Source organism: Mizuhopecten yessoensis, unplaced genomic scaffold, assembly GCF_002113885.1.
Source record: "Mizuhopecten yessoensis strain PY_sf001 unplaced genomic scaffold, ASM211388v2 scaffold11093, whole genome shotgun sequence".
Taxonomy (NCBI): Eukaryota; Metazoa; Mollusca; class Bivalvia; order Pectinida; family Pectinidae; genus Mizuhopecten; species Mizuhopecten yessoensis.
Genome location: NW_018408876.1, coordinates 409,519 through 436,667, shown reverse-complemented (window position 1 = coordinate 436,667; position 27,149 = coordinate 409,519). Strand labels below are relative to the sequence as shown.

General features: G+C 37.5%; 1 protein-coding gene across 1 annotated transcript in view; it reads right to left on the bottom strand.

Annotated features, from left to right (window-relative positions):
* Window positions 1–25,470, bottom strand: part of LOC110465606 (TATA-binding protein-associated factor 172-like) — a 61,709-nt gene extending 36,239 nt beyond the window's left edge. The window contains exons 1-18 of the mRNA XM_021521546.1: window positions 24,883–25,470; window positions 16,157–16,280; window positions 15,794–15,908; window positions 14,779–14,919; window positions 13,999–14,165; window positions 11,922–12,049; window positions 10,540–10,666; window positions 9,308–9,466; window positions 8,455–8,550; window positions 8,074–8,250; window positions 7,537–7,677; window positions 6,337–6,464; window positions 6,075–6,198; window positions 5,181–5,438; window positions 3,263–3,411; window positions 2,174–2,348; window positions 1,670–1,839; window positions 320–484 (exon numbers count right to left, since the gene is read on the bottom strand). Of these exons, the coding sequence (XP_021377221.1) occupies window positions 320–484; window positions 1,670–1,839; window positions 2,174–2,348; window positions 3,263–3,411; window positions 5,181–5,438; window positions 6,075–6,198; window positions 6,337–6,464; window positions 7,537–7,677; window positions 8,074–8,250; window positions 8,455–8,550; window positions 9,308–9,466; window positions 10,540–10,666; window positions 11,922–12,049; window positions 13,999–14,165; window positions 14,779–14,919; window positions 15,794–15,908; window positions 16,157–16,280; window positions 24,883–24,893 (2,555 nt within the window). The 5' untranslated portion in view covers window positions 24,894–25,470. The remainder of the gene's footprint in view (window positions 1–319; window positions 485–1,669; window positions 1,840–2,173; window positions 2,349–3,262; window positions 3,412–5,180; window positions 5,439–6,074; window positions 6,199–6,336; window positions 6,465–7,536; window positions 7,678–8,073; window positions 8,251–8,454; window positions 8,551–9,307; window positions 9,467–10,539; window positions 10,667–11,921; window positions 12,050–13,998; window positions 14,166–14,778; window positions 14,920–15,793; window positions 15,909–16,156; window positions 16,281–24,882) is intronic.
* Between the last annotated feature and the right edge of the window lie 1,679 nt (window positions 25,471–27,149).

Here is a 27,149-nt window from a genome sequence, read left to right as displayed (position 1 = left end):
GCTCTTCACATGATGTCCCTTTAACAACATTTTTCAACCTGTTATAATTTGGTCAATATACGAGGTAAAAACTCATAATTTTGCACGTAATTTTTACTCGACTAAAATATTTGCTATCTTGAAAGTTTTTAACTCAGTTAATGGCTGTGTTCCAAAGATACACATTTTTTTTCGCTAATCACCTTTTGAACAACTGGGCCCTGAAGACAACACAAATGTGATTACAAGTTTCAATCTAATTACAAAATCAGTTTGTTGTTTTTCACAAATGAATATTTCCGCAGACCACTAAAACTATGGAGCGAAGTTGGCTGGTTACCTGACGGTTAAGGTTTGTAGTTCTTGAGCTGTCTGTTCTACGATGGAGCGTAGCTGTTTCCTCCGGTCCTCAAACGTCTGGAGAGCGTTGGGTTTGAGTGTGGTTTTGACCTGGTCATACACTGTAGTGGTCAGTGCCGAGGCCTGCTCCACAGATAGGATACTCCTAGGGCACACAACAATACACTTCCTAGGTTATCTGTCATTTACACGGAGCAGATTGTGTAGATATGTATATATGTGTAGATATGTATATATGTGTAGATATGTATATATGTGTAGATGTGTATGTATGTGTAGATATGTATATATGTGTAGATATGTATATATATGTGTAGATATGTATATATGTGTAGATATGTATATATGTGTAGATATGTATCCATGTGTAGATATGTATGTATGTGTAGATATGTATATATGTGTAGATATGTATGGATGTGTAGATATGTATATATGTGTAGATATGTATATATATGTGTAGATATGTATCTATGTGTAGATATGTATGTATGTGTAGATATGTATATATGTGTAGATATGTGTAGATATGTATATATGTGTAGATATATATATATGAAGAGATGTCTGGAGACAGTGGTATCATGTTTTAAGATTTTGGTTTTGCAATATTTACCTACTGTAGACAATTTAAGTCATTTTGGGCTATGTTTTAGGAAACATCACTTCATGGAAATGTACCATATACATGTATTATAAAGATATATAATTTGTATCATGACTGTTAAGTTCCAAATTGTTTTGCCATTTCTTAATTGGTACGTTTCAAATTGAAACAGTTACTGTTAATTTGTTCATATGTTCGCTGTTTTCATAAATGTAGTTCCACTGCAACCACAAAAACCATAAAAGTTCAAAAATATGCAGCGATAGTTTACTGTTCTATTTTGTCAAGAAATCTATCACACCATGATTAATGTATTTTAGATGGTTAAAGTCAAACATGTACATAAGACCAGCTCTATTAAGAGACCACCTGTATTTTTAAAAAGGAACCACTTTTTAAACTTCTCACTGCCACTATTTTCAAGTTAGAACCTGTATTTAATTAAGAGACCCCCTGTATATAATTAGGCTATTTGGATATGCTTTTAGTATTCTCACTCCAGCTGTGAGGTAAAAGTTTTTAATAGGTTGACAAATTGCCTCTTTAGATCAGAATCACTTGTTTATCGAAAGATTTAAGCTACATACTGTATGCAATCCTCGTTAAAGAAATAAAGAATTATATAGGTTTCAGTGAACATAGTGTACAGGCAGTAACATAGGATGACAAATTATCTTTGCACTGTTCAGGTATTTTGAAATGGAAATAATTTCCTTCACTTACCCCGGAGGGATGATGGGATCCATGTCAATACCTTGTTGTTTGAGTCCAGCTATGAAGTTCTGACAGTCAGACTGCATGTGAGTGAAAGATGCGGCAATTTCGTCGAAGTAGATAGCTTCGTTAAGGCACTCCAGTAGTTTGGATTTGGTCTCCGTTGTACACGGACAGTTCTAAAGTAATGAGAAAACAATTGACAAAGTTCAATTACATCAACAAAAACAAGTTAAGAAATCTCTTGTTTTTTCAATGGGACTAGTAATGTTTAAGAAACCAGGAAAATTATGTACATCTAGTTTTTTGCTCAAATTAAGATATTTCACTGTCAAATAGAAACAGTTTATACAAAATTTTGTCAAATGAGGTTTTTTTTAAGTACTTTTCAGCCAGTTGTAGATTTTTACCTAGTTTCTTGAAAGTATCATTTTGATATTTTTCTGACAAAACCATATAAAAAATCTGCTGTGTTAAATTCTTAATTGAAATAAATGTCAAAGTCAAATGTACCTGCTGCACAGAGGCCCAGTAGTAGAGAACTTGTCCAACAATGAAGCGCTGGATAGCGGACTTATTGTTCAAGTGGAAGTGGAAAAGTTTACAGAGGGAGTGAACAGGTTTCTCTGCCTCCGGTGGAAAGTTTGGCACCTCTCTTGTAACGTAGCTACACAGTATTCCCAGCAATCTGTAAACAAACAAGCAACATTCACATTAATTCTCATAAATATCTATCACCTAATTCTTGAATTGTGTAAGTATTTCGTTATATAACCAGGCATATTAACTTTTTTATTTTTCATCCATTTGTGCGACAGAAATCTCATATAAAGACCGACTTTCAGCTTTAGTGAGAATGAATTCATAACAAAAATTGATAGCCGGGCTCGTGACCGAAGGGTTGCGGGTTCGATATACGGCACGGCACTGTGTTGTATCTTTGAGCAAGATACTTTCTCCGCTTGTTCAAGTCTACTCAGTTGTAAATGAGTATATGTGGTTGGGCAGTGCTAGAATTGTTGAATGCTAGTTGTTAGCGCCGAAATGGTAGCTCCGGCTGTACAATCCCCAGGGAGTTGAGAATGGGATTGGCTGGTTGCAAAGGCACTATAATCACAGATAATAATTTGTGAACCGCTTTGAGACGACCTACAAACTAGGTTGTGATAAAGCGGTATATAAGAACCTCAAATTATTATTATTATATAAATCATAATCAATCTACAGAAATTAGACATTTTATTTCTCCAATTACATGAAGCATAAAAATGTTGAAACATCACAACGAGAAATACACATCACAGCGTGAAATAGGCATCACAGCGTGAAATACACATCACAGCGTGAAATACACATCACAGTATGAAATACATATCACAATGTGAAGTTACTCTAATATTACCTATGAGCCTGGAGGGACGAAACCTCAAACGGCTAAGGCACTTTAATAAGTAATATACATAACAGAATACAAATTTTATTGCACAATATCGACCAAATTATATTTAAATCTAATTTAAATTTTTCATCCTCCCTCTTCTTTTCATTCCTCGTTTCTATCAATATGAATCTTTTAATATAACAACAAGTTACATCATCTACCTTGACGTATGCATCCTGGCTTTCATCACGGCTGTGTCCCGTTCACTGACGTCACTGTTGAGCGTGCCGGTACTGGCGATGTAGTCTTGTTGATCTTTCTCTTGTACCTGCCCGCCACTCACTCTCTGTCGTCCAGGGGCGACGTCCAACTAAAGCATGATGGGAAAATATTAGTTTTCTACAATTTTGGCCCAAAAGGCTGAAACTATGGTGGCATTTGCGTATCCTTGTTGAAACGGTTCAGGTGGTGAAGAAATATTCTACAATAAACTAACACACTTGGAATGCAACGTTTTGTGACAAATAAATAACAATTTTCCAGAATATTACGTATTTCTTTCACATGTCCACAAAATTATTTAAAGTATCATAAAATATACATGTGAATCAACCTTGTTTTATAAAGAAAGAAGGAAAACCAGCAAAAGTCAGCATCTTAGTTACGGCCAGGCACGTCTGGACCGCTCGATAAACACGTGCCAAATATTCCCGAGGTCAGACTCTGTTTAGATCTGAGCCTGTCAATTTGTTATAGATATTCCCGAGGTCGGCCTCCGTTTAGATCCGAGCCTGTCAATTTGTTCTAGATATTCCCGAGGTCAGACTCTGTTTAGATCTGGGCCTGTCAATTTGTTAAAGCTATTCCTGAGGTCAGCCTCTGTTTAGATCTGAGCGTGTCAATTTGTTATAGACATTCCCGAGGTCAGCCTCTGTTTAGATCTGGGCCTGTCAATTTGTTCTAGATATTCCCGAGGTCGGCCTCCGTTTAGAGCTGAGCCTGTCAATTCGTTATAGATATTCCCGTGGTCAGCCCCCGTTTAGATCTGAGCCTGTCAATTTGTTATAGATATTCCTGAGGTCTGCCTCCGTTTAGATCTGAGCCTGTCAATTTGTTAAAGATATTCCTGAGGTCAGCCTCGGTTTAGATCTGAGCCTGTCAATTTGTTATAGATATTCCCGAAGTCAGCCTCTGTTTAGATCTGAGCCTGTCAATTTGTTATAGATATTCCTGAGGTCAGCCCCGGTTTAGATCTGAGCCTGTCAATTTGTTATAGATATTCCCGAGGTCAGCCTCCGTTTAGATCTGAGCCTGTCAATTTGTTATAGATATTCCTGAGGTCAGCCTCCGTTTAGATCTTAGCAAGTCAATTTGTTATAGATATTCCAGAGGTCAGCCTCCGTTTAGATCTGAGCCTGTCAATTTGTTATAGATATTCCTGAGGTCAGCCTCCGTTTAGATCTGAGCCTGACAATTTGTTATGTCAATTAGGTTCAGCTGGTGGGAATGGTTGATGTGCTAATGTATGTGTTAAAACTCTACACAGGACATTTACTTCAGAAACTCACCGACCAGCTAGAAACACAGGTCATTACCACTATCACCTGCAAAATGCTTCATTTGAATTTTATTTGTTTGTAAAGAACGTTAACTTCCTGAAGTATCTTCCCAAAAGCTCTTAATAACATTAAATCTGATGCGGACAATTCATCTTTTGCACTGAAATATACAACATCTATACCGTTATAGCTGACCAGGGCATATCCTTTCATTTTTTCTTTTCATATAAGTCTCTTGGCTCCTCAATTCCTCAAAATAAGAGTCCTTCAATTTTTTTCCAGGTATAGTGAAATAATGGAATACTAATTTTTAATTAAAGGTTTAGTTACTAACCCTGTTAAGTATTTAATCTGTCCTACTATGCTGGAGACAACATTCACAAAGGACTTAATATATAATAAATTAGAGAAGAGACAAATCAATAACTGCATGCTCCCTCCAAAATCTGTATGGGAGCGAAAAACGTTAGCTTATTAAAACTTCTCATTTAAATTGATGAATTGTGGGACAAATATCTAGTTTAACTGTATATTTACGGGTCAATAACATAACCCAAACCTCCTAAATGTTAAAACCTACCCGGCCTCGATGCTTTGCCTTGATCAAGTACGTTGGCTCGAACGGAACTTTGGAAGGCTGCATACATAACGACAGCCATACACCTAGCCAGGGAGTCGCCATGGCGATGAGATGATCTATCGGTGTCTTGGAAAGCAGTTTTGACCACACTTCTCCTACGGAGACTAGGACGTCCTGACGATCCTCGAGAAGACTGCGCTGTACGAGGTGTCGCAATGCGTCCTGGAGGATCAGTGGCAGCCAGGCGTTTGTAGGATGCTGTATAATAAAACAGAGCTAAAACCTGACATTTCAATTATTGGTAGTCTTAAGGCTATATGCAACCTAGGTGAACAAATTGACTTCTTTTTTAAAAGAGTTTGGAAGTGTGTATTCAGTATTCAAAGGTCGAATGCCACAATATTCCTATATAAATGTGAAATGATAAAATCCTTAAGGAGGATGCAAAGAAATAGCAACCAAACCATGTCACATTTCACCTTTGTGCCTCATATAGTCACTGTTACTCTGAGCTTCATGTATTAAACCTAAACATAAGGAGTAGCTTTCAGTAATGTTGTCTGCGAGAAAAAAAGGCAGCAGAGAAACAATTTGTTAAATTAACAGCTCAGAAACCATTGTGTTCACAAATGACCCAACAGAGAGATGGAAGGATGAACAACAGAGAGATGGAAGGATGAACAACAGAGAGATGGAAGGATGAACAACAGAGAGATGGAAGGATGAACAACAGAGAGATGGAAGGATAAACAACAGAGAGATGGAAGGATGAACAACAGAGAGATGGAAGGATGAACAACAGAGAGATGGAAGGATTAACAACAGAGAGATGGAAGGATGAACAAAGACTTCAATGTGCCCCGGAAATTTGTTTGTGGAGGTGTTAAGACATACCTGGGTACTTTCTATGTCAAGTAAAGTACTGAAAGTTTGTAGAGCAGATTTTCTCACAGACGGGATGTTATGTCGCAGGAATGGCCAGAGTCGTGGGACAAGCTCAGTCAAAGGTGTCGACAGCCTAAAATAACACGATAACATGTCATAGAAACAACACAAGACTGGTTTTTGTAGTTAATGAAGCAAATTTAAACTTTTCCTAGTTACATTTCTTTAATCAATGTTATTTTTAGCCCTCATTTGAACACTTGGAGCTTACCAGTCTAGTACAGAGGCCCGGGGATGAGCCATGATGGTCGACAGGAGTGTCATGATACTGTTGGTTGAGGATGTCAGATCGTCTAAGTCTAGTAATGTCTGCCACAGGCTGGCCACGATCAGGGGCACCTAAACACACAATGTAAATAGAGATTATAGCCACGTTCAAGGGCACCTAAACACACAATGTTATTTCAAACCATGATTAGGGGGTTCATAAATAGAGATTATAGCCACGATCAGGAGCACCTAAACACACAAGGTTACTTCAAATCATGATTAGGGGGTTCATAAATAGAGATTATAGCCACGATCAGGGGCACCTAAACACACAAGGTTATTTCAAACCATGATTAGGAGGTTCATAAATAGAGATTATAGCCACGATCAGGGGCACCTAAACACACAAGGTTATTTCAAACCATGATTAAGGGGTTCATAAATAGAGATTATAGCCACGATCAGGGGCACCTAAACACACAAGGTTATTTCAAACCATGATTAGGGGTTCATAAATAGAAATTATAGCCACGATCAGGGGCACCTAAACACACAAGGTTATTTCAAACCATGATTAGGGGGTTCATAAATAAAGATTATGCAGAAATCTCAAAATTTATTTTTAAATTTGAAATGAACATCACCAATATCAAATTGAAATGGTGTTTATTCTCAAGCATTTAACGTTATATTAACAGCTAAGATAATTTAAGGACGTGCCTCCATGTGTGTAATGTGTGCGTGCATGTGTTTGCATGCGTGTTGGAGGATGGGTATGTTGGTGTATCCTTGTGAAGCCGGTATCTGGTGCCGACTTTACAATACTACCTCATTGAAATACCATACTGAAGGCAACAAGCACAGTATTCCATCTGGTCACATTATACTGACAACAGGTTTAACTAGTTGTTGTCAATACGCCCTAAAGATTAAACATTTACCATTTGGTTCGATATCTTGACGTAACTATGAAAATGAGATATTCTGCAGAAATATTTTTTGGAACGCGTCAATAAATGAGAAACGAGGATCTACAGGACCTCATTAAACATACAAGGATTCCAGTCAACTTGACTTACCCCACTTAACATGGGTAATATACAAATATGTATCAACTTTGGTGAAAGTGCCAACACTATACAGTACATAGTGAGCAGAGAAGACCAGTACATCTGTGACGCTACGTTATCTATGACATTACCTGACCCGGTAGCAGAGACACGACACTGTCGGCCACTGGGACCAGAGCAGCCGCCGCCACGGCACGCACGTCGTCACTGACGTCCTGTAGGCCCTGGAATAGGCATGGTAGGGTGGCTGGCAACAGTCTGTCCGTCATATCCTGAAATACAGAAATATTAGTCTCTTTTAAAATTCCAACATTACTTAGTAGGTGGTAAAAACTTTCTAATGATCAGGAATTACGATTCCAGATTTTCATGTTCTTCGCACAAAATTCCAATTCCATGAGCCAAGGTTCTTTTTAAAATCCTTAGATTAGGCCTTCACCTATTGGATCCCACAGAAATGCTAGAAAAGAAGAGATATTCTGTCATAATCTAAACTTTGAAATTTTGATTGCCAGTATCATGAAAATCAGCCATGGAAAGTTGGGTTACACAGCGCTTGTCAAAAGTATTTCACCAGGTTAAACCTCTACTATTGTTGGAGGAAGGACCAACCAGGATTTTACAAGCTGTAGCCAACATCTGTTTATAACCCTGTAACCCTGTATTACCTTTCTGATGGCCAGGAGGTACTTGAAGCCCAGTAATCCACCATGTCGCACCTCCCACTGCCTCTGTGCCAGCAGCTGGAGCAGGATGTGGACGACACCTTCCACCCCCCAGGGCTCCAGACATCGCACCACCACCCCCAGGGTCTGGGCACAGGTCTCCCTCACCGGGGCAACCACCTGAGGATACGTAATGCAGCAAAATTTGAAGTTGAGATTCTAAAATCGAAAGTTTACTAGATGCAAGAAAACACAGCAGTGCGATTGACATATCTAAATATTTAAAATCTGACAATTGATGGATACACTAACCTCAGGATACCGTTTTGATAAATATGCTCTTAAATAATCCTGAATCAACAATAACCCAGTACATGGAGTTACCTCATCTGACACGTAGTCCCCAAATCTGTCGAGGGCAATCACACACACCAGTCTCAGCGCCAGGTCCGACAGCCACACCTGGTTAATGGCCTTCACCTGGAAATAGGTCAAGGAAAAAACTTGAAAATATAGGTCAATGCAAAATTGGAAAATATACGTCAAGGCAAAACTTGATATTAAATACGGACCGTATAGGTCAATGCAAAACTTAAAAGTAGGTCATGTGAAAATTTATTTGAAAGAAGGTCAAGTGTAAGAAGGAAAAGCCTTATTCTGATTGTTATTCAAGTGGAATGTAGATCAAGTATGAGACAGAAAGTCAAAAAACATGTAGTTTCATCATTTGTAAAGGTACCTTTGTGGATATACAAAATTGGACCAGTCTCCTAAGGGGTGCTTGATACCAAATTAACTTAACATCAGTTAATACATAGCTTGTTTCCTTATTTCCCCACACCCTGGTAATATATAGCTGTTATGCAGTTGTCTTACCTGGATTATAAGGTAATCTTTACCTAAACTAGAGAAACTTTGAGTGAGCTCATAAAGATATAACCCCTGTTCGCACTTACAAGGTTTCTGCTTCAATGGCCACAACGCCAGGAAAATCAGTTGTATCCCGAATTTTTGTGCACATCTACATATGATGTACTTTCACCGTTTCAAGTCACAAAAAATACAACACACGGTCATAGAAAAACAGACAGGGTGATTCCTGTATACTCCCAAAACTTTGTTTGCAGGGTGTAAAATCACAAGGTTTCTCACCTGTGTTTAATAATTCATTAACATATTCTTTCTCACCTGGTTTAAAATCAATAAATATCTTGCCTTATATCTTAAGGTATCATACCTGGTCAACAGGAGTGTCCACAGACATGCCGGCCGACTGACCGTGAAGTTTGATTACTTCTCGTAGTCCAGTCGCAGCACCGTGACGACTTTCCCAGGTACTCTGAAACAAGTCGTTCATTAGGAGCTCACAGAACGTCTCAAACGGCCACTCCTCCACCTAAAATGATAAACACAGCACGAGTCATGAATATTATGAGATCGTGTACTGGAAACCAGGTTCACTCTATTGCAAGGGTAACAAGACGCTGTCATGATATCCCCCGCTCGCAGTACAAAAGTCATTAAAAACATGAAGCGTAAAATAATAGTAAAAATCAGCATTCACAATATGCATTTAGTAGAGCAACCCTAGATACACAATTGATGCCAAGTATAATCAACACAGCACTTGTAGTAGGCAAGATATAGATGAGAGGAGTACGTTCTTCTTGACCAGGTACATGGACGGACGGACCCCATTTCTATATCCCCCGCCAACTCGTTAGTCAAATCAAATTCAAGGCCTTCACTTAATTTTCTTTGCGGCCAAAAGCAGCCTGAGATAACAAGGAAACAAACAAAAATTCTACAAATAAATGTATCCTTGGTAAAAATGCCACTATACCTGGTCATAAATAGATTTATTTAACATAGAAAAATAATCTCTGTTTTGTTTCATACAAAATTGTGGAATTTCAATTTGTTAGAAAGGCATGACTCAGCTGGATAATCATATATGGATTACTGAACAGCTAAATTCAAGGACTTTTCAAGGCCACAGGCCAGTATTCAAGACTTTTCAAGGCCAAAGTTATATTCAAGGCTTTTCAAGGCCACACTGTAAACTCAAGGCTTGTCAAGGCCCCGTGCTAACCCTGTTCCAATATATCGGACATTTTTATCAATTATACTCCTGAGACATTGTCAGACTTAGTTAATTTCAACTGTTCATCAATCATTCTCGCTAATCATACTTTGTCTAATTTTTCAAATAATGTGAAATTTTGATGTGCTCAGAACCGTATGGGAAACATTTATATATATATATATGTACTAAAAAACAGTTAACTGAAATCTTGTTCACTTCAATCTTCCAGGTTCAGGGTTCGTATCCATGACACAAATCTCATGCTCAAGCATGAATTTGAGCTCAAACCAACCTTCTGGTAATGTGCTTAGATCATACTGCAGAGTGAAGAAGTAAAATCTTTACAAAGAAGACAGTAGTCTAAAAACAGCTCTCGTACGAACCTCCTCCATGTTTAGAGTGTTGTCTGTCGAACTCTCCATCACAAGTTTTCCGTCACTGCCAAGGTCAAGGTCATTCCGGGACTTGGCCTTTTTACAGGGGGGCTCCGTCTCCAGGGTCATTTGTTCACTGAAGTAGGTAAGGAAATGATCAAATATGCATCAGAAATTGTGGTGGCAGGATGATCAGAATGATCACCCTATTTCTGTGTGTTGATCCATGTTAATACAAATCTAAATGTAATGTCAGTGTTATTGTTTAAGCTGTGTTTACATTTTGGTCATAACCAGTCAATAATATTGAAACGAAACAGAGTTTAACTTTATACACAATGTAGGCCTGTATTAAAAGTGTCGCAACTTTTCAAGACTGACTGGTCCCTTTGTCAAGCTTTATGTCAAAGGGACCAGTCTGTCTTGAAACGTTGTGATATGTTTAATATGTATACTGTATACATATAAAGCAAAACTTAGATATTACACATTTTCAAACTGATGAATCTTGTTGAAAACATTGAAACGTGTTTAATAAGACACCCTGCAGGACACAACAAAATGGTCAGGTTTTACAGGAAATCTAAATATACAGAACTCTCTTACCTGTTTTCATTAGAATCGTAATACCGAATTATGTTGAATAAAACAAGAAGACGGAATAGCCAGGGGTCAAATTACACTGGGGTCAATGTAATGTATAGGAGCGTAAGGTGTATATAATATCTGAAATAATGTGAGCCTTTTGTGTGTGCTTCAATCAGTTTATATTGTTGTCAAATTTGAGGAAGATACATAGATACATGGTTAAAACATGCAAGAAAAATAAGAATTTTGATTTGCTTTTCTTCGGTATTCGTTTTTCAAATTTGAGAGTGTCCCAAAGAATCTGCGAGATTTAAATGTCTGAATTATGCTAATGTATTTTACCAGTAGTTTTGCTACTTACTTTTGCACCTAAATGTGATAAACATCTGTCTGAGGTTTGAGTCTGACCATGAACACCAGTAGAATAGATAATTATTATACCGACCTTTGACACAACCAAAGTGTGGCACCCACATTTGACCTACATATATTTACTGACCTTTAACCTCAGCATCCTATAATGCACCCGTATTTGACCTCAGCATTATTTGACCTGTAATATTTGTTAACCAGAGTCTGACCTCACATTTGACCTGTAATATTTGTTAACAAGAGTCTGACCTCACACTTGACCTGAACTATTTGTTAACCAGAGTCTGACCTCCCACTTGACCTGTACTATTTGTTAAACAGAGTCTGACCTCACATTTGACCTGGAATATTTGTTAACCAGAGTCTGACCTCCCATTTGACCTGTAATATTTGTTAACCAGAGTCTGACCTCACATTTGACCTGTACTGACCTTTGGCACTCTTTAGATCTTTGCTTAGCCAATATTTTGGCCTTCCTCTTGACCCGGTTTTTCTCCCGAGCACTCATCCCTCCCGTCACCAGCAGCAGTTGTTGTTTTACAATATCAGACACGGATTTCTGCATGAAAAATAAGCATAACGAAGGCACACATCTCTAGCTGTTTCCACGGCAGTCATCAGAATCAGTGTAACTACTTTGAAGTGACATATTTGTAAGAAAATCTTAGTTTAAATTGATGCACTGATCTTGGTTCCTTGATATTTGATACATTATTTGTATAAATAAAATTTCAAAATACTTTGAAAACAAGAGGCCCAGGGGCCTTAATAGCTCACCTGGTATTTTATTTTTCAATTTAAAACCTGCTGAGTACCATTCAGGTTTATCAAAGGAGTACAAGTAACAAAGTTGCATCTTCCATTTATAAATATTCAATTCCCTTTGCCCAAAGATTCTCTAAAACAAGTTTGGTTAGGTTAAAATCCCTTCAACGGTACAGAAGGAGAAGGATCTTTAATGTTTTCCTCTATTTCCCCTAATGGGCCCCACTAATCTGCCCCAAAGAAGGGGAATCCACACACCTCAGTTTAAACAAAATTGATTCTTTTCTCCCTAAGCATGCTTCAGACTGCATTTGGTTTAAATCCCTTCACTTGTATAGTAGGAGAAAAAAAATCCTCTATTTCCCCTATTGGGCCCCGCTCCTATGCCGCCAGAAGGCCCACACCCTCCGTTTATACAAACTTGAGTCTCCTTTGTCCAAAGATGCTCTAGGACAAATTTGGTCAAAATCCTTCAATTGGTTGAGGAGAAGATTTTTAAAGATTTACCTATTTTCCCCTATTTGGCCCCGTCCCTCTGCCCCCAGGGGGACCATACCCTCCGTTCATACAAAACTGAGAACCCTTTGGCCAATGATGCTCCAGACCAAATTTGGTCAAAATCCCTTCATCGGTACAAAAGGAGAAGGATATTTGATGTTTTCCTCTATTTCCCCTAATGGGCCCCACCCATCTGCCCTTAGAAGGAGGCCCACACACCTCAGTTTATACAAAATTGATTCTTTTGTCCCTAATCATGCTTCAGACTGCATTTGGTTAAAATCCCTTCACTTGTATAGCAGGAGAAAAAAAATCCTCTATTTCCCCTATTGGGCCCCGCCCCTCCGCCCCCAGAGGGGCCACACCCTCCGTTTATACAAACTTGAGTCTCCTTTGTCCAAAGATGCTCTAGGACAAATTTGGTCAAAATTCTTCTATTGGTTGAGAAGAAGAAGATTTTTAAAGATTTACCTATTTTCCCCCTATTTGGCCCCGCCCCTCTGCCCCCAGGGGGGTTATACCCTCCGTTTATACAAAACTGAGAACCCTTTGGCCAATGATGCTCCTGACCAAATTTGGTCAAAATCCTCTGAGCCATTCAGGACAAGTAGCATTTTAAAGGAAAAAGTTGACGGACGCCGGACGCTGCACCATGGGATAAGCTCACATGGCCCTTCGGGCCAGGTGAGCTAAAAATCTTGGCAGCTCCTTATATATGTACATGTAAAATGCATTAAATTTGATACCTAAATATATATGCTAAGAAAGATGCCCATGGAAGCTTGCACAGCTTCAATACATAAGTTGACATTTTCATTAACATTTCTATTAGTGGAAAAGTTCATGTGTTGACTTCAAATTCTTAGGATAGTTTGCATTAGCAATACTTTGTTGTAGTCTGTCAATATGTATTTTCCCATTTTCATTTAAATGCTGATTTTCATAAAATTTTACGTGAAATAAACAAAAAAATCTTCATTACAAAATCTTCCACAACAAATTGATAGGCCTGTTATAACTGGACGTTCCACGATAATAATATTTAATAATTCGAGGTTCTTATAAACCGCTTTATCACAACCTAGTTGGTAGGTTACTATCTTTGTATTTTAGTGTGTCTTCATAACCACTCAATGAGATTTGATACAAAGAGTTTGTAATAAGTCATAGTTTTGTAACATCTATCCTCTATTTTAGATATGTCAGGACAAAATAACCTAGACATTGGAAGATAGAACAAGTTACCTGGTCCTCCGTGCGAATGCCGTTGCTGGATTTGATACCCATAATCAGGTCATCATCGGTGAAGATATCGGAACCGATTCCGAGACCGAGATTTCCAGCCACATCCAGGCCGAGTCTCTTGTTCAGCATCTGTCTCTGTCTCGTCAACTGGTCCTTGTCTGTCAGTTCTGGACAAGGTCAAAGGTCAAACAATAACAATGTGAGGTCAGGTAAAAATCAGGAAAAAATATCGCTCTTTTCCGGAAACTTCTTAACTGAAACTGTGGCAAATTTAACACCAAAATTGGCTATAATGATTTTCTGATCTTTTTGTTCACATGTACATATGTTTAACATTTCAAACTAAATTCTCTGTAAAACTAAAATATTTGTTTTCTTCGATTTTCTACCTACCAGACAATTCAATTGCTTGCCACTAATTTAGAAGATTGAATTTAAGATCAAGAAAAAGGACTATCCAGTTACTACAATGCCAATTTAACCCTTTCACCACTGTAGATCATAATGGACTCAACCAGATCAATGCATGGTAGAGTTTCCTGAAGTTACATAGGGTTGAAAGGGTTAACTTGTCAATGTTGAAAACTGAATCTTGACTCGTAAATTAATATTCTGACGATAAATCTAAACATCTGCTAGATTCACTTCCTTCGAGAAGACGTCCTTAAATGACCATAGCTGTTGATAGGACGTTAAACAATATTAAAGTAAAACCAACCTAAACCAATCTTAGAGGAGACAGTGTGTTGATTCGTAATTCTGGACATGACAAACACTTACGGGATGTTCCGTTGTCCACCTCATACACTTTCTCCTCTGACCCCACCAAGGATGCGCCATAGTTGAGGACTTTGTTGAGATCGAATTGAGCGAATAATAGCTGTCCCGGAGACTGTGTACAGCTGGCGTCCACATTCGGCTCTGTAAACAACCAACCACACAGTAAAGACAAGCTGATCACATCTGGCTCAATGGTGATTCTTCTGTCATACGTAAACTTCACTGGTGATGGTGTCACTAGCTATGAAACTTTATCTAAACTTACCTAATTACAGGGCTACAAGAGGCTACAACTACAACAGAGGCTGTTTAGCCATAATTCAGTAACAATATCATTTCAATTCACTCTGTATGTAATACACTCCTATTTGGACAAAACAAAAAAATTGCAATATACTGGCCGAAGCTTGTTTGAAAGCTACATAAAAGTGTGTCTGTATTGTGAATGTAGATGGAACACCTTTTGTTATTAAACTATTTTTTTTTGAGGAATTTTAGTCAGCTTCAAAGGAATTATTTATTTAAGTAAAAGTACACATCAGTGAATCCCAGTGATATGGTTTGTTATGATGTCTCTGACCTACCTAATTTATGGCAATTACCACTGTTTCTAATTAAGAATATGCCACTGAAAAATGTAATTATTTAGTGAATGAAAGTGAATAAGAATAAGAATATCTCTATTGCATGTGTTTTGTGATTGACATTAATATAAATACCATGACCATAGTGTTGCTAAAATCAATATCAGAGACCTTCATCAGCAAGACAAGTCAAACTTAATATGGAACCGTGTATTCACAATATACCATCAAAAATCTCAAAACACAGTATCCTCTTATTTTCACCAGGTGAAACACCAGCTTGGCCTCCCACTTTGAGACCTTACCTTGTTTAGGGGCCAGTTTGGACTCCTACTTGGAGACCTTACCTTGTTTAGGGGCCAGCTTGGCCTCCCACTTTGAGACTTTACCTTGTTTAGGGGCCAGCTTGGCCTCCCACTTGGGGACCTTACCTTGTTTAAGGGCCAGCTTGGCCTCCCACTTGGGGACATTTCGGGCAATAGCTTCCACAGCTTGTCCCGCGGCAATCCTCGTCTCCCAGCTCGGACTCCGCAGGTAGCCATGTACCTGGGGGGGAAAATAGAAACATGAGATCATCCACCAATTCCACTAGCCTTATGCCCAGGGCTAGTAGATTTTATGTCAGGCATAAGAATTTATAAAATTTGCCTGTGGGCTTGTTTTCTATGAAATGGTAGACTGCTGGCAGCACAGTTTCCACATATTTCCACACACCTACATATACAGGAGGAGAAAGACATAGGCCACTGCATGCTTTCAATTGAAAATGAAAGGATGGAAATTCAGTACGTTACCTTGGACAGGAGGTTATTAAGTTCATATGGATGGAGTTTTTGAACTTCCCCGAGTTGTTCAGCGGCTGACTTCCTAATTAGGGGCGTGGAGCCGGTGTCGAGAAGAAGAAACAGTCTATCTAATCTGCGACAACAGAGAAAAATTTAAATTGTTAAAATAAAAAGATTATAAAAATATATTTGTATCCTTCTTTTAATTTCACTTCCACTCTTAACATGTGAATTTTTTCGGTAATTTTTGGCGTGCATAAATGCAGGTACAGTAGTACATTTAATCAGATATCAAGAATTAATGCAGGAATAGAAAGTTTAAGTATCCTTTTTTGAAATAATGAAAACTATGCACTGTAGGCGCATGACCTGTCCAGCAAGGGCTGCAGGCCTGAGCCAGGGGGAGATACGAGAGGGGGGCATGGCCAGTGTCCAGCAAGGGCTGCAGGCCAGAACCAGGGGGAGATACGAGAGGGGGGCATGGCCAGTGTCCAGCCAGAGCTGCAGGCGGGATGCCAGGGGGAGAGCACGAGAGGGGGGCATGGATAACATCTTTGATATTTGTTTCTCGCTGTTCATTATAGACGTTTTGAATTGACCAACAGATATATATATATATATATGTGCATTAGAATGAAGCATTTGTGCGGCTGTTATGAATTAGGGAAAATGAAACAAATCACTAAGTCGTGGAATTGATGGAAAACAAGCATACTGAGTATTGCTGAAGCAATACATGTCCCCTACCGGCCCCCGCAATCTATTAAGATGCAACAGTGACCTCAACCTAGATCCGAGGACCTTGAAACTTGAACTTGTCCAATATATTGAAATTTTTTATAATAATGTGAAGTTTGACTAAAATCCATGAAAGAATGAGGCACTAGAGTGCTGACAAAGATTTTCTAAAATAGTAATAGTGACCTTGTCTTGCCCCGATTACCTTGAAATTGTCCAAGATATTTAAATTCTTTACAATAATGTGAAGTTTGATTAAAAACTAGGAAAGAATGAAGGCGCAAGAGTGCTGACAAACTTCTTCGGACAGACAGCGAGGAAAACTTTAGGTATTCTTGTTTTCTTCTCCCTCCCTGCCACCCCCACCCAGTTTCACCGGTAAGGGAATAAAAATACTAAGAAATCTTATTTGTTGATTGTAAAGGTATCTTTACAAGTGTGTGAAGTTTGATAAACAGGCAAGGAAGAATGTTAAATAAAATTTTCTATTTATAGTAACTGTGACCTTGACCATTTGACCTTAAAACTCGAACCTGTCCAACTCAAACTTGTCGAAGATATTTTAATTCTTTATGAGTGTGTGCAGTTTGATTAAAATCCATGAAAGAATGAAGACACTAGAGTGCTGACAAAGATTTTCTATTTATAGTAACAGTGACCTTGACCTTGATCCGATGACCTTGAAACTCGAACTTGTCAAAGATATTTTAATTCTTTATGAGTGTGTGAAGTTTGATTAAAATCCAAGAAAGAATGAAGACGCTAGAGTGCTGACAAAGATTTTCTATTTATAGTAATAGTGACCTTGACCTTGATCCGATGACCTTGAAACTCGAACTTGTCGAAGATATTTTAATTCTTTATGACTGTGTGAAGTTTGATTAAAAACCAAGAAAGAATGAAGACGCTAGAGTGCTGACAAAGTTTTTCTATTTATAGTAATAATGACCTTGACCTTGATCCGATGACCTTGAAACTCAAACTTGTTGAAGATATTTTAATTCTTTACATGTGTGTAAAGTTTGATTAAAATCCATGAAAGAATGAAGGCTCTAGAGTGCTGACAAACCTCTTCGGACAGACGGACAGACGGAGGGGAAAACTATAGTCCCCCCGGTTTCCCGGTAGGGGACTAATAAAAACAAAATGGAACTAAAACAGATATTCATGTGGCAGTATTTTGATTACAAGTAGGGGAATTTTTGACTGAAATAGAGGGAAAATAATGCCAAAATTGGAGAGGGGAATTGACCCATATTTGGTCATAAAAAGGCCTGTATATATCCATGTACAGTATATATATGTACACACGGGAGCCTTGTTAAGGAAAACCATTTTTGTACACAGTGCTTAAAATTGTGAAAAAGAATTTGAGAGATTAATAAACATTGAAAAGAAATCGGAAATATAACAACTCAAATTCATGGCTTTTTAGTGGGAAAACCAGATTACAATGAGGGCCTAAATCAACAATGCTGACTTGTATGTTTGACTTCGAAAACAAATTTTTATAATTATTTTATACAAGTACTGTGATGTAATACATGTTGCCAAAATATAATGTTCTTTAAAGAAACAGGATATTTATTTAATTGACATTACAAATGTCGAGTATATATAGTTATCGTTCTGTCGGGCCCACTTCCTTCCAGCATGAAACACTTTTCTTGATCAAGTGCCTGATTATACATGTACAGTTGACATCAGTTTGTCAGCAATATTTTAGATTATCAAATTGTCTTGTAATGACTAAATATTTAACTGTTTGTTCATAGACATGATCAGCTCAAGGGATTCTCTCATTTTAGCAACAAATTCTATGCATGGGAAGAACAGATCTGGATTTTTACAAGTATCCTATTTATTCAATATTTCAACTTTAATAACAATATAGTGAACAGTCCTCAATTTTCAATACATGAATGTCATTATATTATTACAGCGACAGAAATTGTAAACCAAACTATACTGAGCAAAAGAAATGATTTTCACCATAATTTTTTTTTAAAGCACTTAGTATTGCAAGATATTTGTCCTTTTTTTGTATATATATGTACAATGTATATATACGTACAATGTATATGACCATGGTTTGAAGTGTATTTCTGACGTTGTGATAGTGAGCCTCATTTTGGATTTTGAAGTAAATGTCGCTAAGTCCTGAATATGTATGACTATGAGATAAAGACCTTTCTGCAACATTGCAGGTCTGACAACAGAGTATTAAGTTTTGTTACGTGACTTGACTTAAACCAATCTGGCATAGGTGTTTACCTCTGAAACCTCCAAAGAGGGAGATCTCCCTCATTCCACATTTCCACCGAGGGTAAAAATGTGTGAAACGCGACTGAAACTGCTTGGCTCAATTCATCTTTCCCTTTATTATATGTGTATCAAAATAATTCCAAAAAGCATTAATTTGATTCAGACACCTGTTTTGATCATTACACACATCCTGCAGTAACTAGGAGATCATTTGACAACAGGATGTAGATTTTTTTTTATTTGTGTGAGTTTGGATTAAAATGAGAGTCTCCCTCCTAATGAGGGAGGCTTGGACAGCTATGCAATCATAATATTGGTTAATCATTGAAGATGTAGTATACAATTATAGCCTTTTGATGAGGTCGATAACACCATGTATCAACCCAAATCAAAAGGCTATTATATATCAATAACTATAAAAACTGCAATAAAGGAAAACACCACATTCGTGACATTCTTATCGTGATGCACCACAAAATCAAATGTATTGGGATCTAAAATATACGCAAATCTTCAATTTAAAAATTTGAAAATTTCAACTGATTGCAATCAAAACAAAGTTAAAGGACTGCCGTCTGTCATTTTTACCGTTTGTTGTCATGTAGTGTCAAGGTCGTTACAATTAATGTGTGTCAATACATATTTTAAGGACCACCAGCTTTGTTCCAAGCTTTTTTTGAACAGCCGATCAATATAAGTTTTAATCAGGAGTCACATGGTACAGTTCAAGCTAATCAGGAGGTGTAAAAAATATCATTTTATTGTTATGTAACAGGAGAGGAAAAATGCACGGCCAGACCGGGGTTCAAACCTGGGGCCCTCCAAACTCTAGATGGACCCTCTACCAATTGAGCTATCTGGTCGCCATCTATCGATACATTCCTCCCTCCTTTCTTTAAGTCTTCGCCCCCCCCCCCCCCCCCCCCCCCCCCCCAAAGACACAACTATTTACAACCCAGGTTCGGCTATCCCCTTGCCAAGCATACACCAAACGCTTGAAACAAGGGTTGGTCATGGCACCACTGTAACAGGAGAGGAAAAATGCACGGCCAGACTGGGGTTTGAACCCGGGACCCTTTGAACTCTACCAATTGAGCTATCTGGTCACCGACGATAGACCCAGTCCAGTTCCGTTAGATTTATCAAGACTATATAACTATACATTTCAAGTGTAAAAATTCACTTGACAGATACCTAAATGAATATTAACTCTTGCAGAAACAATACAACATTTATACTCAAATGACTATACTAGTATACATGCAAGCTATATTACTCTACCTGATATGATCAGGTTTTTGCGTCCGACAGCTGGTAGCTATAGGGTTCCATTCAGTAGCAGTTCAATTCTCAGGACATGAATTTCACCATATTGACACATTCAGGACTTGAATACTATATTAAATGTATACTATGTACAGTTAAGGATAGACAGCATCCTAGCTAATCCAGGGGTTACGCTCACTTTCGCTCTCTGCATCCCGGGAATAAGTCATAGCAAAATTGAAGGCTCGGTGTGTACCACCTTGTGGACGAGACAAGAAGACTAGTTTAATCCTTTAATGTACATCAAAAGAGTTTCCCGGTCGTGTCGTCGCGTAACATAACGGTAAAAATTGACTTGCTTTGAAGTCGGGCGTCGCTCCTTTGTAATCTTCAAAGGACAGGTATCAGTCTGGCGATTGGTCAGGGATTTTTTCCCCGAGACCAATTCCAGGGGTGCAGAGAGCGAAAGTGAGCGTAACCCCTGGAGTATCGAGGACATTGTCAGACAGTGGAACCCATTGTGATATCAGATATTATAATCAACATTAAACAGCTTACATAAAATATTTTTCACATACCGTTTTTCTCTCTTATCATTTAATTCTATTATTTTATAGAAGTTTACTTCCATTAGGAATAAACATAGCAGAAAGATGTCACAATCGTGAGCCATGTGTTATTTATTGTATATATACAGTCCAGTCATACAAATTTATTCTAATTGAATATGAAGCTAGAGGATCGTGATGAGATGTCAGTTCAGTATTAGTCCATTAGTGTGAAACTAAAATACATCTACTGGAAAAATGTGTGATTCTGAATATATTGCATTACAAGTGTCTTCAAGATATACCTGCTACAAAACATTTTTTCTATATCTTGACAGATATAATGAATTTAGCCCCCCCCCCCCTGCCAGGTGAAAAAATCATTTCAGTAATCTATGACATTTGAAACTTTTCTAAATCTGGATATATCATAATTAATAAAACGTTTCATCAACTTTCATGTATGATTTATTAATTTGCTGTTTTAAAAATGGAACAACACTGAACACTGTACATAGAATACACCATATACATATATCTATATAAGGCCTTTATTTAAGCCAGCAGACATCTTTAAGTTATAAGGCAATATATACAAGTACTTGAATACCTGGTACCAATGTATTGCGTGATCACATGGCCCGGGGTTATCCAATTATATTAAATCTGTCAGCATATAGGAAAGTCTAGATGTGGATATTTGTGGTAGGTATATCAAGACACTTGCAGTGCCATATACAGCTGTATTCAGAATTACGCTACCTTCAGTCATATTTATATGCAGAATGGCACATTGTTTGCCCAATTCCTCGCATTGAGACATTTTCTCTTGTCATTTTTCTCCAGGAATTATTCATGAACGAATAAAACGCATGGTGAAAATTTGGATAAATGATGGAATTTGGATAAATTATGGAAAATGAATGCAATATTTTTTTTTCTCAAATGTTTTTCTCTCAAATTTGCAACTTATTCGTTCAAATTAAGGTTTCTAAACATAGGAAAACATGCAATGCAGTTTTAATTTCCTGACATTTACTATTTTCATGATGGAAGTTTTAATGGTTGAAGAAGACAGCAATATCATGCACGACCCTAATATATAACTGCAAATAACAAGACACTAACATGAATCTAGTAAGGCCAAAAAAATATACATGTCTGTTTAGGGTTCCCGACTGACCCTAGCTTTTTGCCCCTGACCCAAAACTTCTGTTTTGTTGCATTATTTATAGGCAAATTGTACACCATGTATTATACACAAACTTAGCACGCACGCAAAACAGTACGTTTTTAGTACTTTCTAAGACACCAGTACCGTTCCGTACCAATAAAACTAAGCAGTCAAGTGGAAAGCTTTGAGTGGTCCAAAGGATGTGAGTAGTTTTTTTACCTTGATAAAGAAACAAACATCCAATCAGTGATGATTTTCTATTTGCTTTTGCCAAAAAAATCAGATGGTGCTAAATGTCAGCATATGGAGCACAATTTGCCTCCAAATGAACCTTGTTTATGTAATTCTTTGTTTTACATACAATAGTAGGGTCATAATCGCATGACCACACGGTACACATTTTTTTTTTTTTTTAAATCGACCTACCTACCCTTGTTTTTTTGCCCATGCAAACCTAAACAGACAAAAAAAAAATGGCCTAAGTGTGCCAACGAGGATACAGAATTGAAAAAGTCACAGAACTATAGAAAATGTCTTAATGACAGGAATGTCACAGATAAACAATCTCCCATGCACATTAAAAGTGTCATTTCTTGACAAAATTTCTATGAATAGTGATGGTGACCTTGACCTTAATTATTGGTTTCTGAAATATCAACTTATTTAAAGTATTCTCCAATTTTATCTTTCCTGGATGAAAATATATTAACAAATTAGGTTTCTTGGGTGATGTCACTAAATTAATGGAGTATATTTCTGCAAATAATAATGATGACATTGGCCCTGACCTTGAAACCCTGAAACACAAACTCTTTCAATATATTCTTGTATTTGACCTTTGTACAAAGTTTTAACAGATGAAAAGGTACTAGCTCCCGGCAAGGGTAACTATCCATTTAAATATTTAAGAGACTATGACCTTTGAAACCTAAAATTAATAGTTCACCCTTTCATGGGTGATATAATGTTGTTTTAAATATGTACACTGTAAGGTTAAAAAAGCCACCTGAATAACCAAGACAAGCTGACCTTGACATATGACCTGTGAACCCCATTATATAGCAGATCTTAACCCTTGCAAGGACGACGTGTCTGTTAAGTAACATAACTGCAAAAATTTGCCCCAGTTATCAATCCTATGTCAACGTATAAAGCAAAATCAAAAGTGCTAATCTGTAAGAATTCATATAATTCACTCCGCATTTGAGTATAATATTATCAAAATATTGCATAATTGTTGAAATGACGAATCCTTACTAATAAAAAACTCTTTCATGAAATTAGCCAAAACAGTCTTGTGGGGGAGGGGGGGGGGAATAGAGACAACCGCCATGATAGATCATGCATGATGTTATCTCAATAATCTGTTTCTAATTATTTCCTGCAAGGCCAAAAATACTACTACTACGTACATTTGTATACTGATGCCACCATGTTTTCATATCCGGTCACAACACCTTTATATAGACGTCAGACCTATATTGGAAGGGGGAAAGTAAGTTTCCAACATGGCAGTCAATTCAGAGTTCCATTGCCCTTGCTATGTTGACTTGATAATTTAACGACATTTAAAGCAGAGTTTAACTTCAAGTTACATAATATCTCAACAGAAATAATTCATATTACATACTCATTTATGGATGCAAACCAAAGTGCTGTCCGTTAATTCCAAAATCGCCCCAGTGTGATTCACACCAGGCTTGCTCAATTACAAGGCATGGGATCAATTTAATACCCGGCTGGGGAAGAGGAGACTGGGTATTATATTAAAACTCTAGTACTAGTACTAGAGTTTTAAGGGCCTGAAGTTTAAATCATGGCCCAGCTGTACTTTTTCTCTCCTTTTACAGTGGTGCCTAACATGACCAACCCTTGTTTAAAGTACTAGGGGAATATTTAGCAAGGGAATACCCGAACCTGGATTGTAAATAGTGTTGTCTTCAGGGGCAAAGACATCGAAAAAGGAAGGAGGTATGTAGTGGAACTGGACTGGTCGATCAATGACGACCAGGTAGCTCATTTGGTTGAGCGTCAGTCTTGAGTTTGGAGGATCCTGGGATCGCATCCGGGTTTGGCGGCGTATTTTTCGTCTCTGGTTACAATATAATGAACTGATGGAATTGGTTATGATCACTGGCCACTAAAAGTCAAATATACATTTTAAAGATCTTGGGGTATAGCTCTGGAAGGGCAACAGTTGTATTTATTCCATTGAACACCATCTTTTATGCATCTTTTGGTTTTATAAATAACACACATTCTACATTTTTATACTTACTTTGTTGATCTGAAACCTGTCTCTCAACTGTACCAAAACCAGACACAAAAAGCTGTGCAAGGAAAACTAAATATTACGTCTTACATTTTGGAAATTTATTCTCACAATAGTATTGATTTCGCTTTCTGTATTAAAATTATTGTCAACAGTAACCCTTTAATGGAAATGATTGACTTCCTCACTGCCTCAATATTATTTTTGGCCATCTATCAGACTATTACACACATGCATATCATATGTACATATAGGATCTTTTTCAGTTCATGACTCATGAGGAAATCTTTTCATCTGGTTGTCCTATTGTGTTACAGGGCTGGGCACTTTCTGCACTTGACAACAGGAAGCTACACTATATCCTGAATATGAATATGGTGTTGACAAACTTTATACTGCACGGCAACCATCCTACATTAAAAGTGTACATGTAATAAATACACAAATTGCAAATGTTAAAACGAAAACTAACCTTGTCGACATTTTGGACGGTTCATCTATTCGTCAGTATGTAAACACCATACCAAATTTTTCACATATGGCTCGCCAGAATCACTTATCTTGAAAAGTGACAATCGCTTGGAACGCTAAACTGGGTCATAAGTCAGTCCTGGAGCACATTGAGTCAAGAAACTCGACTGACACAATACGGATGCAAGAAAACGGAACTTCTTGGATGCACCCCCGTTCAACACGCGGTATGGGGTTACCCCAATTTCAGGAAAGAAAGTGGTGTCAAAAGTATCAAATCGAGGAGCAAAAGTCTTTAAATTAACGCAAACGATCAACAATAAGGTAATGGCATGGTCCAGGTGGTTGTTGACAGCAACAGACGATACAGATATGCATTTTCTCAGAAAACTTTTGAGCGGTTTGCCCCCGACCAGTTGTGTTTTTATACTGACTGCCATTTTGTACATCGTGCCTAAAATAGAGAGTATGGTTCTCTTTGATTGGTCAATGCGACAAGTGTGCTGGGACGATTAACCAATCAAATCATACTATGGATCAGTAAGTCAAATTCCATGGGAAGTTAAACGCATAAGTCTACAGTTAACGATGTACATAGCACGGATATTGTTTTTTTATATTTAACGCATGACCATGCACACACTGATATGTTTATTATTATTTTTTTATATATAATTGTTTCATGATTCTTACCACTAACAACGTGCATTTAAAGGGAGGTAACTCGTACTTCTCAACCTATTGTTTTGTTCATTTGTATATCTAAAAGTGTGTCATGAGGCAAATATCCTTTTATGGCCTCTTTAGGACAAAGAAAATTAATGAAATTGTATACTTCAGAAATATGAGAAGAGAAGCTACATTAATATTGTAACAATATATGTATCCATAGCATATATATATTTAGTAAAGAGAATTACACTTGATTAACATAAAGCAAGACTGGTACGATTTTATGATTTGCAAAAAAGTAACATCACAATCACTGGCTTAGAAGTAAATGAATGATCGGTAAGGTCGTTTTCTCAGTACAACTTACATTTTAAAATTAACACAAGCAAAGGGAGACACAGAAAGTTCTCGATTTAGCATCAAGGTTTTGAAAAAACAATCTAGTTTACTTAAACTTAATTACATCTAATTTTACAGAACACATCCTACATTAATTCATGGCCTTACTTAATGAAATACCATCTAAGTTATAAATCCATGGCATAAATTATGGTAACGTAGTCTAAATTATAATATATATAGCTGTGTTTATCTCTTTAATATGTCTATAAAACGTATAAATGGTTATGGGGTGGGGATCTCGACTGTTTCAAAGTTATGGCCCAGAAATTAATTCCTTAGGGATGGGGCCTGACCCAAGAATCAATATTATTTTCATGATTGTTTATGCCTCCTGATGTCCAGTAATGGTATATATATATGGGGTTGGGATACCCACTGTTTGAAAGTTATGACCCAGGGACTAAGTCTTGAAGGACGGGGACAGAACCCAGGGTAAAATTTAATATTCTAAGTGAGTCTATCTCTTGTTTTCCAGCAATATATATATATATATATATATATATATGTTGAATAAATCTAAAGAGCCCTGTGAAGGGTTAAAGCAGCTAGTTTTTTAGTCGGTCGTTAATTTTATTTTTTCTATATATATGTTATATATGGTTATGGGTTGATCTTAACTGTTTCAAAGTTATGGCTCAGGAATAGAGTCCCTCGGGATTTGGCCAGACCCCAGGGTCACTTATTATATTATGATTGTGTTCGTCTCTTGTTTCCTAACAATGTTATATATGGTTATGGGTTGATTTCAACTGTTTCAAAGTTGTGGCTCATGAATAAAGTCTCTAGGGGTGGGGCCAAACCCTAGGGTAAATTATCATATTACGATTGTGTTCGCCTCTTGATGCCCAGCAATGCTTTATATGGTTATGGGGTTGGGATCTCAACAGTTTCAAAGTTATGGTATGGATGAACAAATTAATGACCAAGGGGAGGGGCCAGGTCCCGGGGTCAATTAATATCTCATGTTTGTGGGTTTTTTTATGCTCAGCAATTGTAAACATGGTTTTAGGGTAGGGATTTCCATGTCACAGTTAAAATTTCTTGTTTGACCCATCCCTCAGATATTAGGGCTAGAAACTGGTACAATTTTAAATGTTCGCCGCCTAAAAATGCTTCTAACCAAATAGGGTTGATACCCATCACTTTGTTAAAGAGAAGATGCCGCTTAAATCAGTACGGCCAAATTACTTCTTT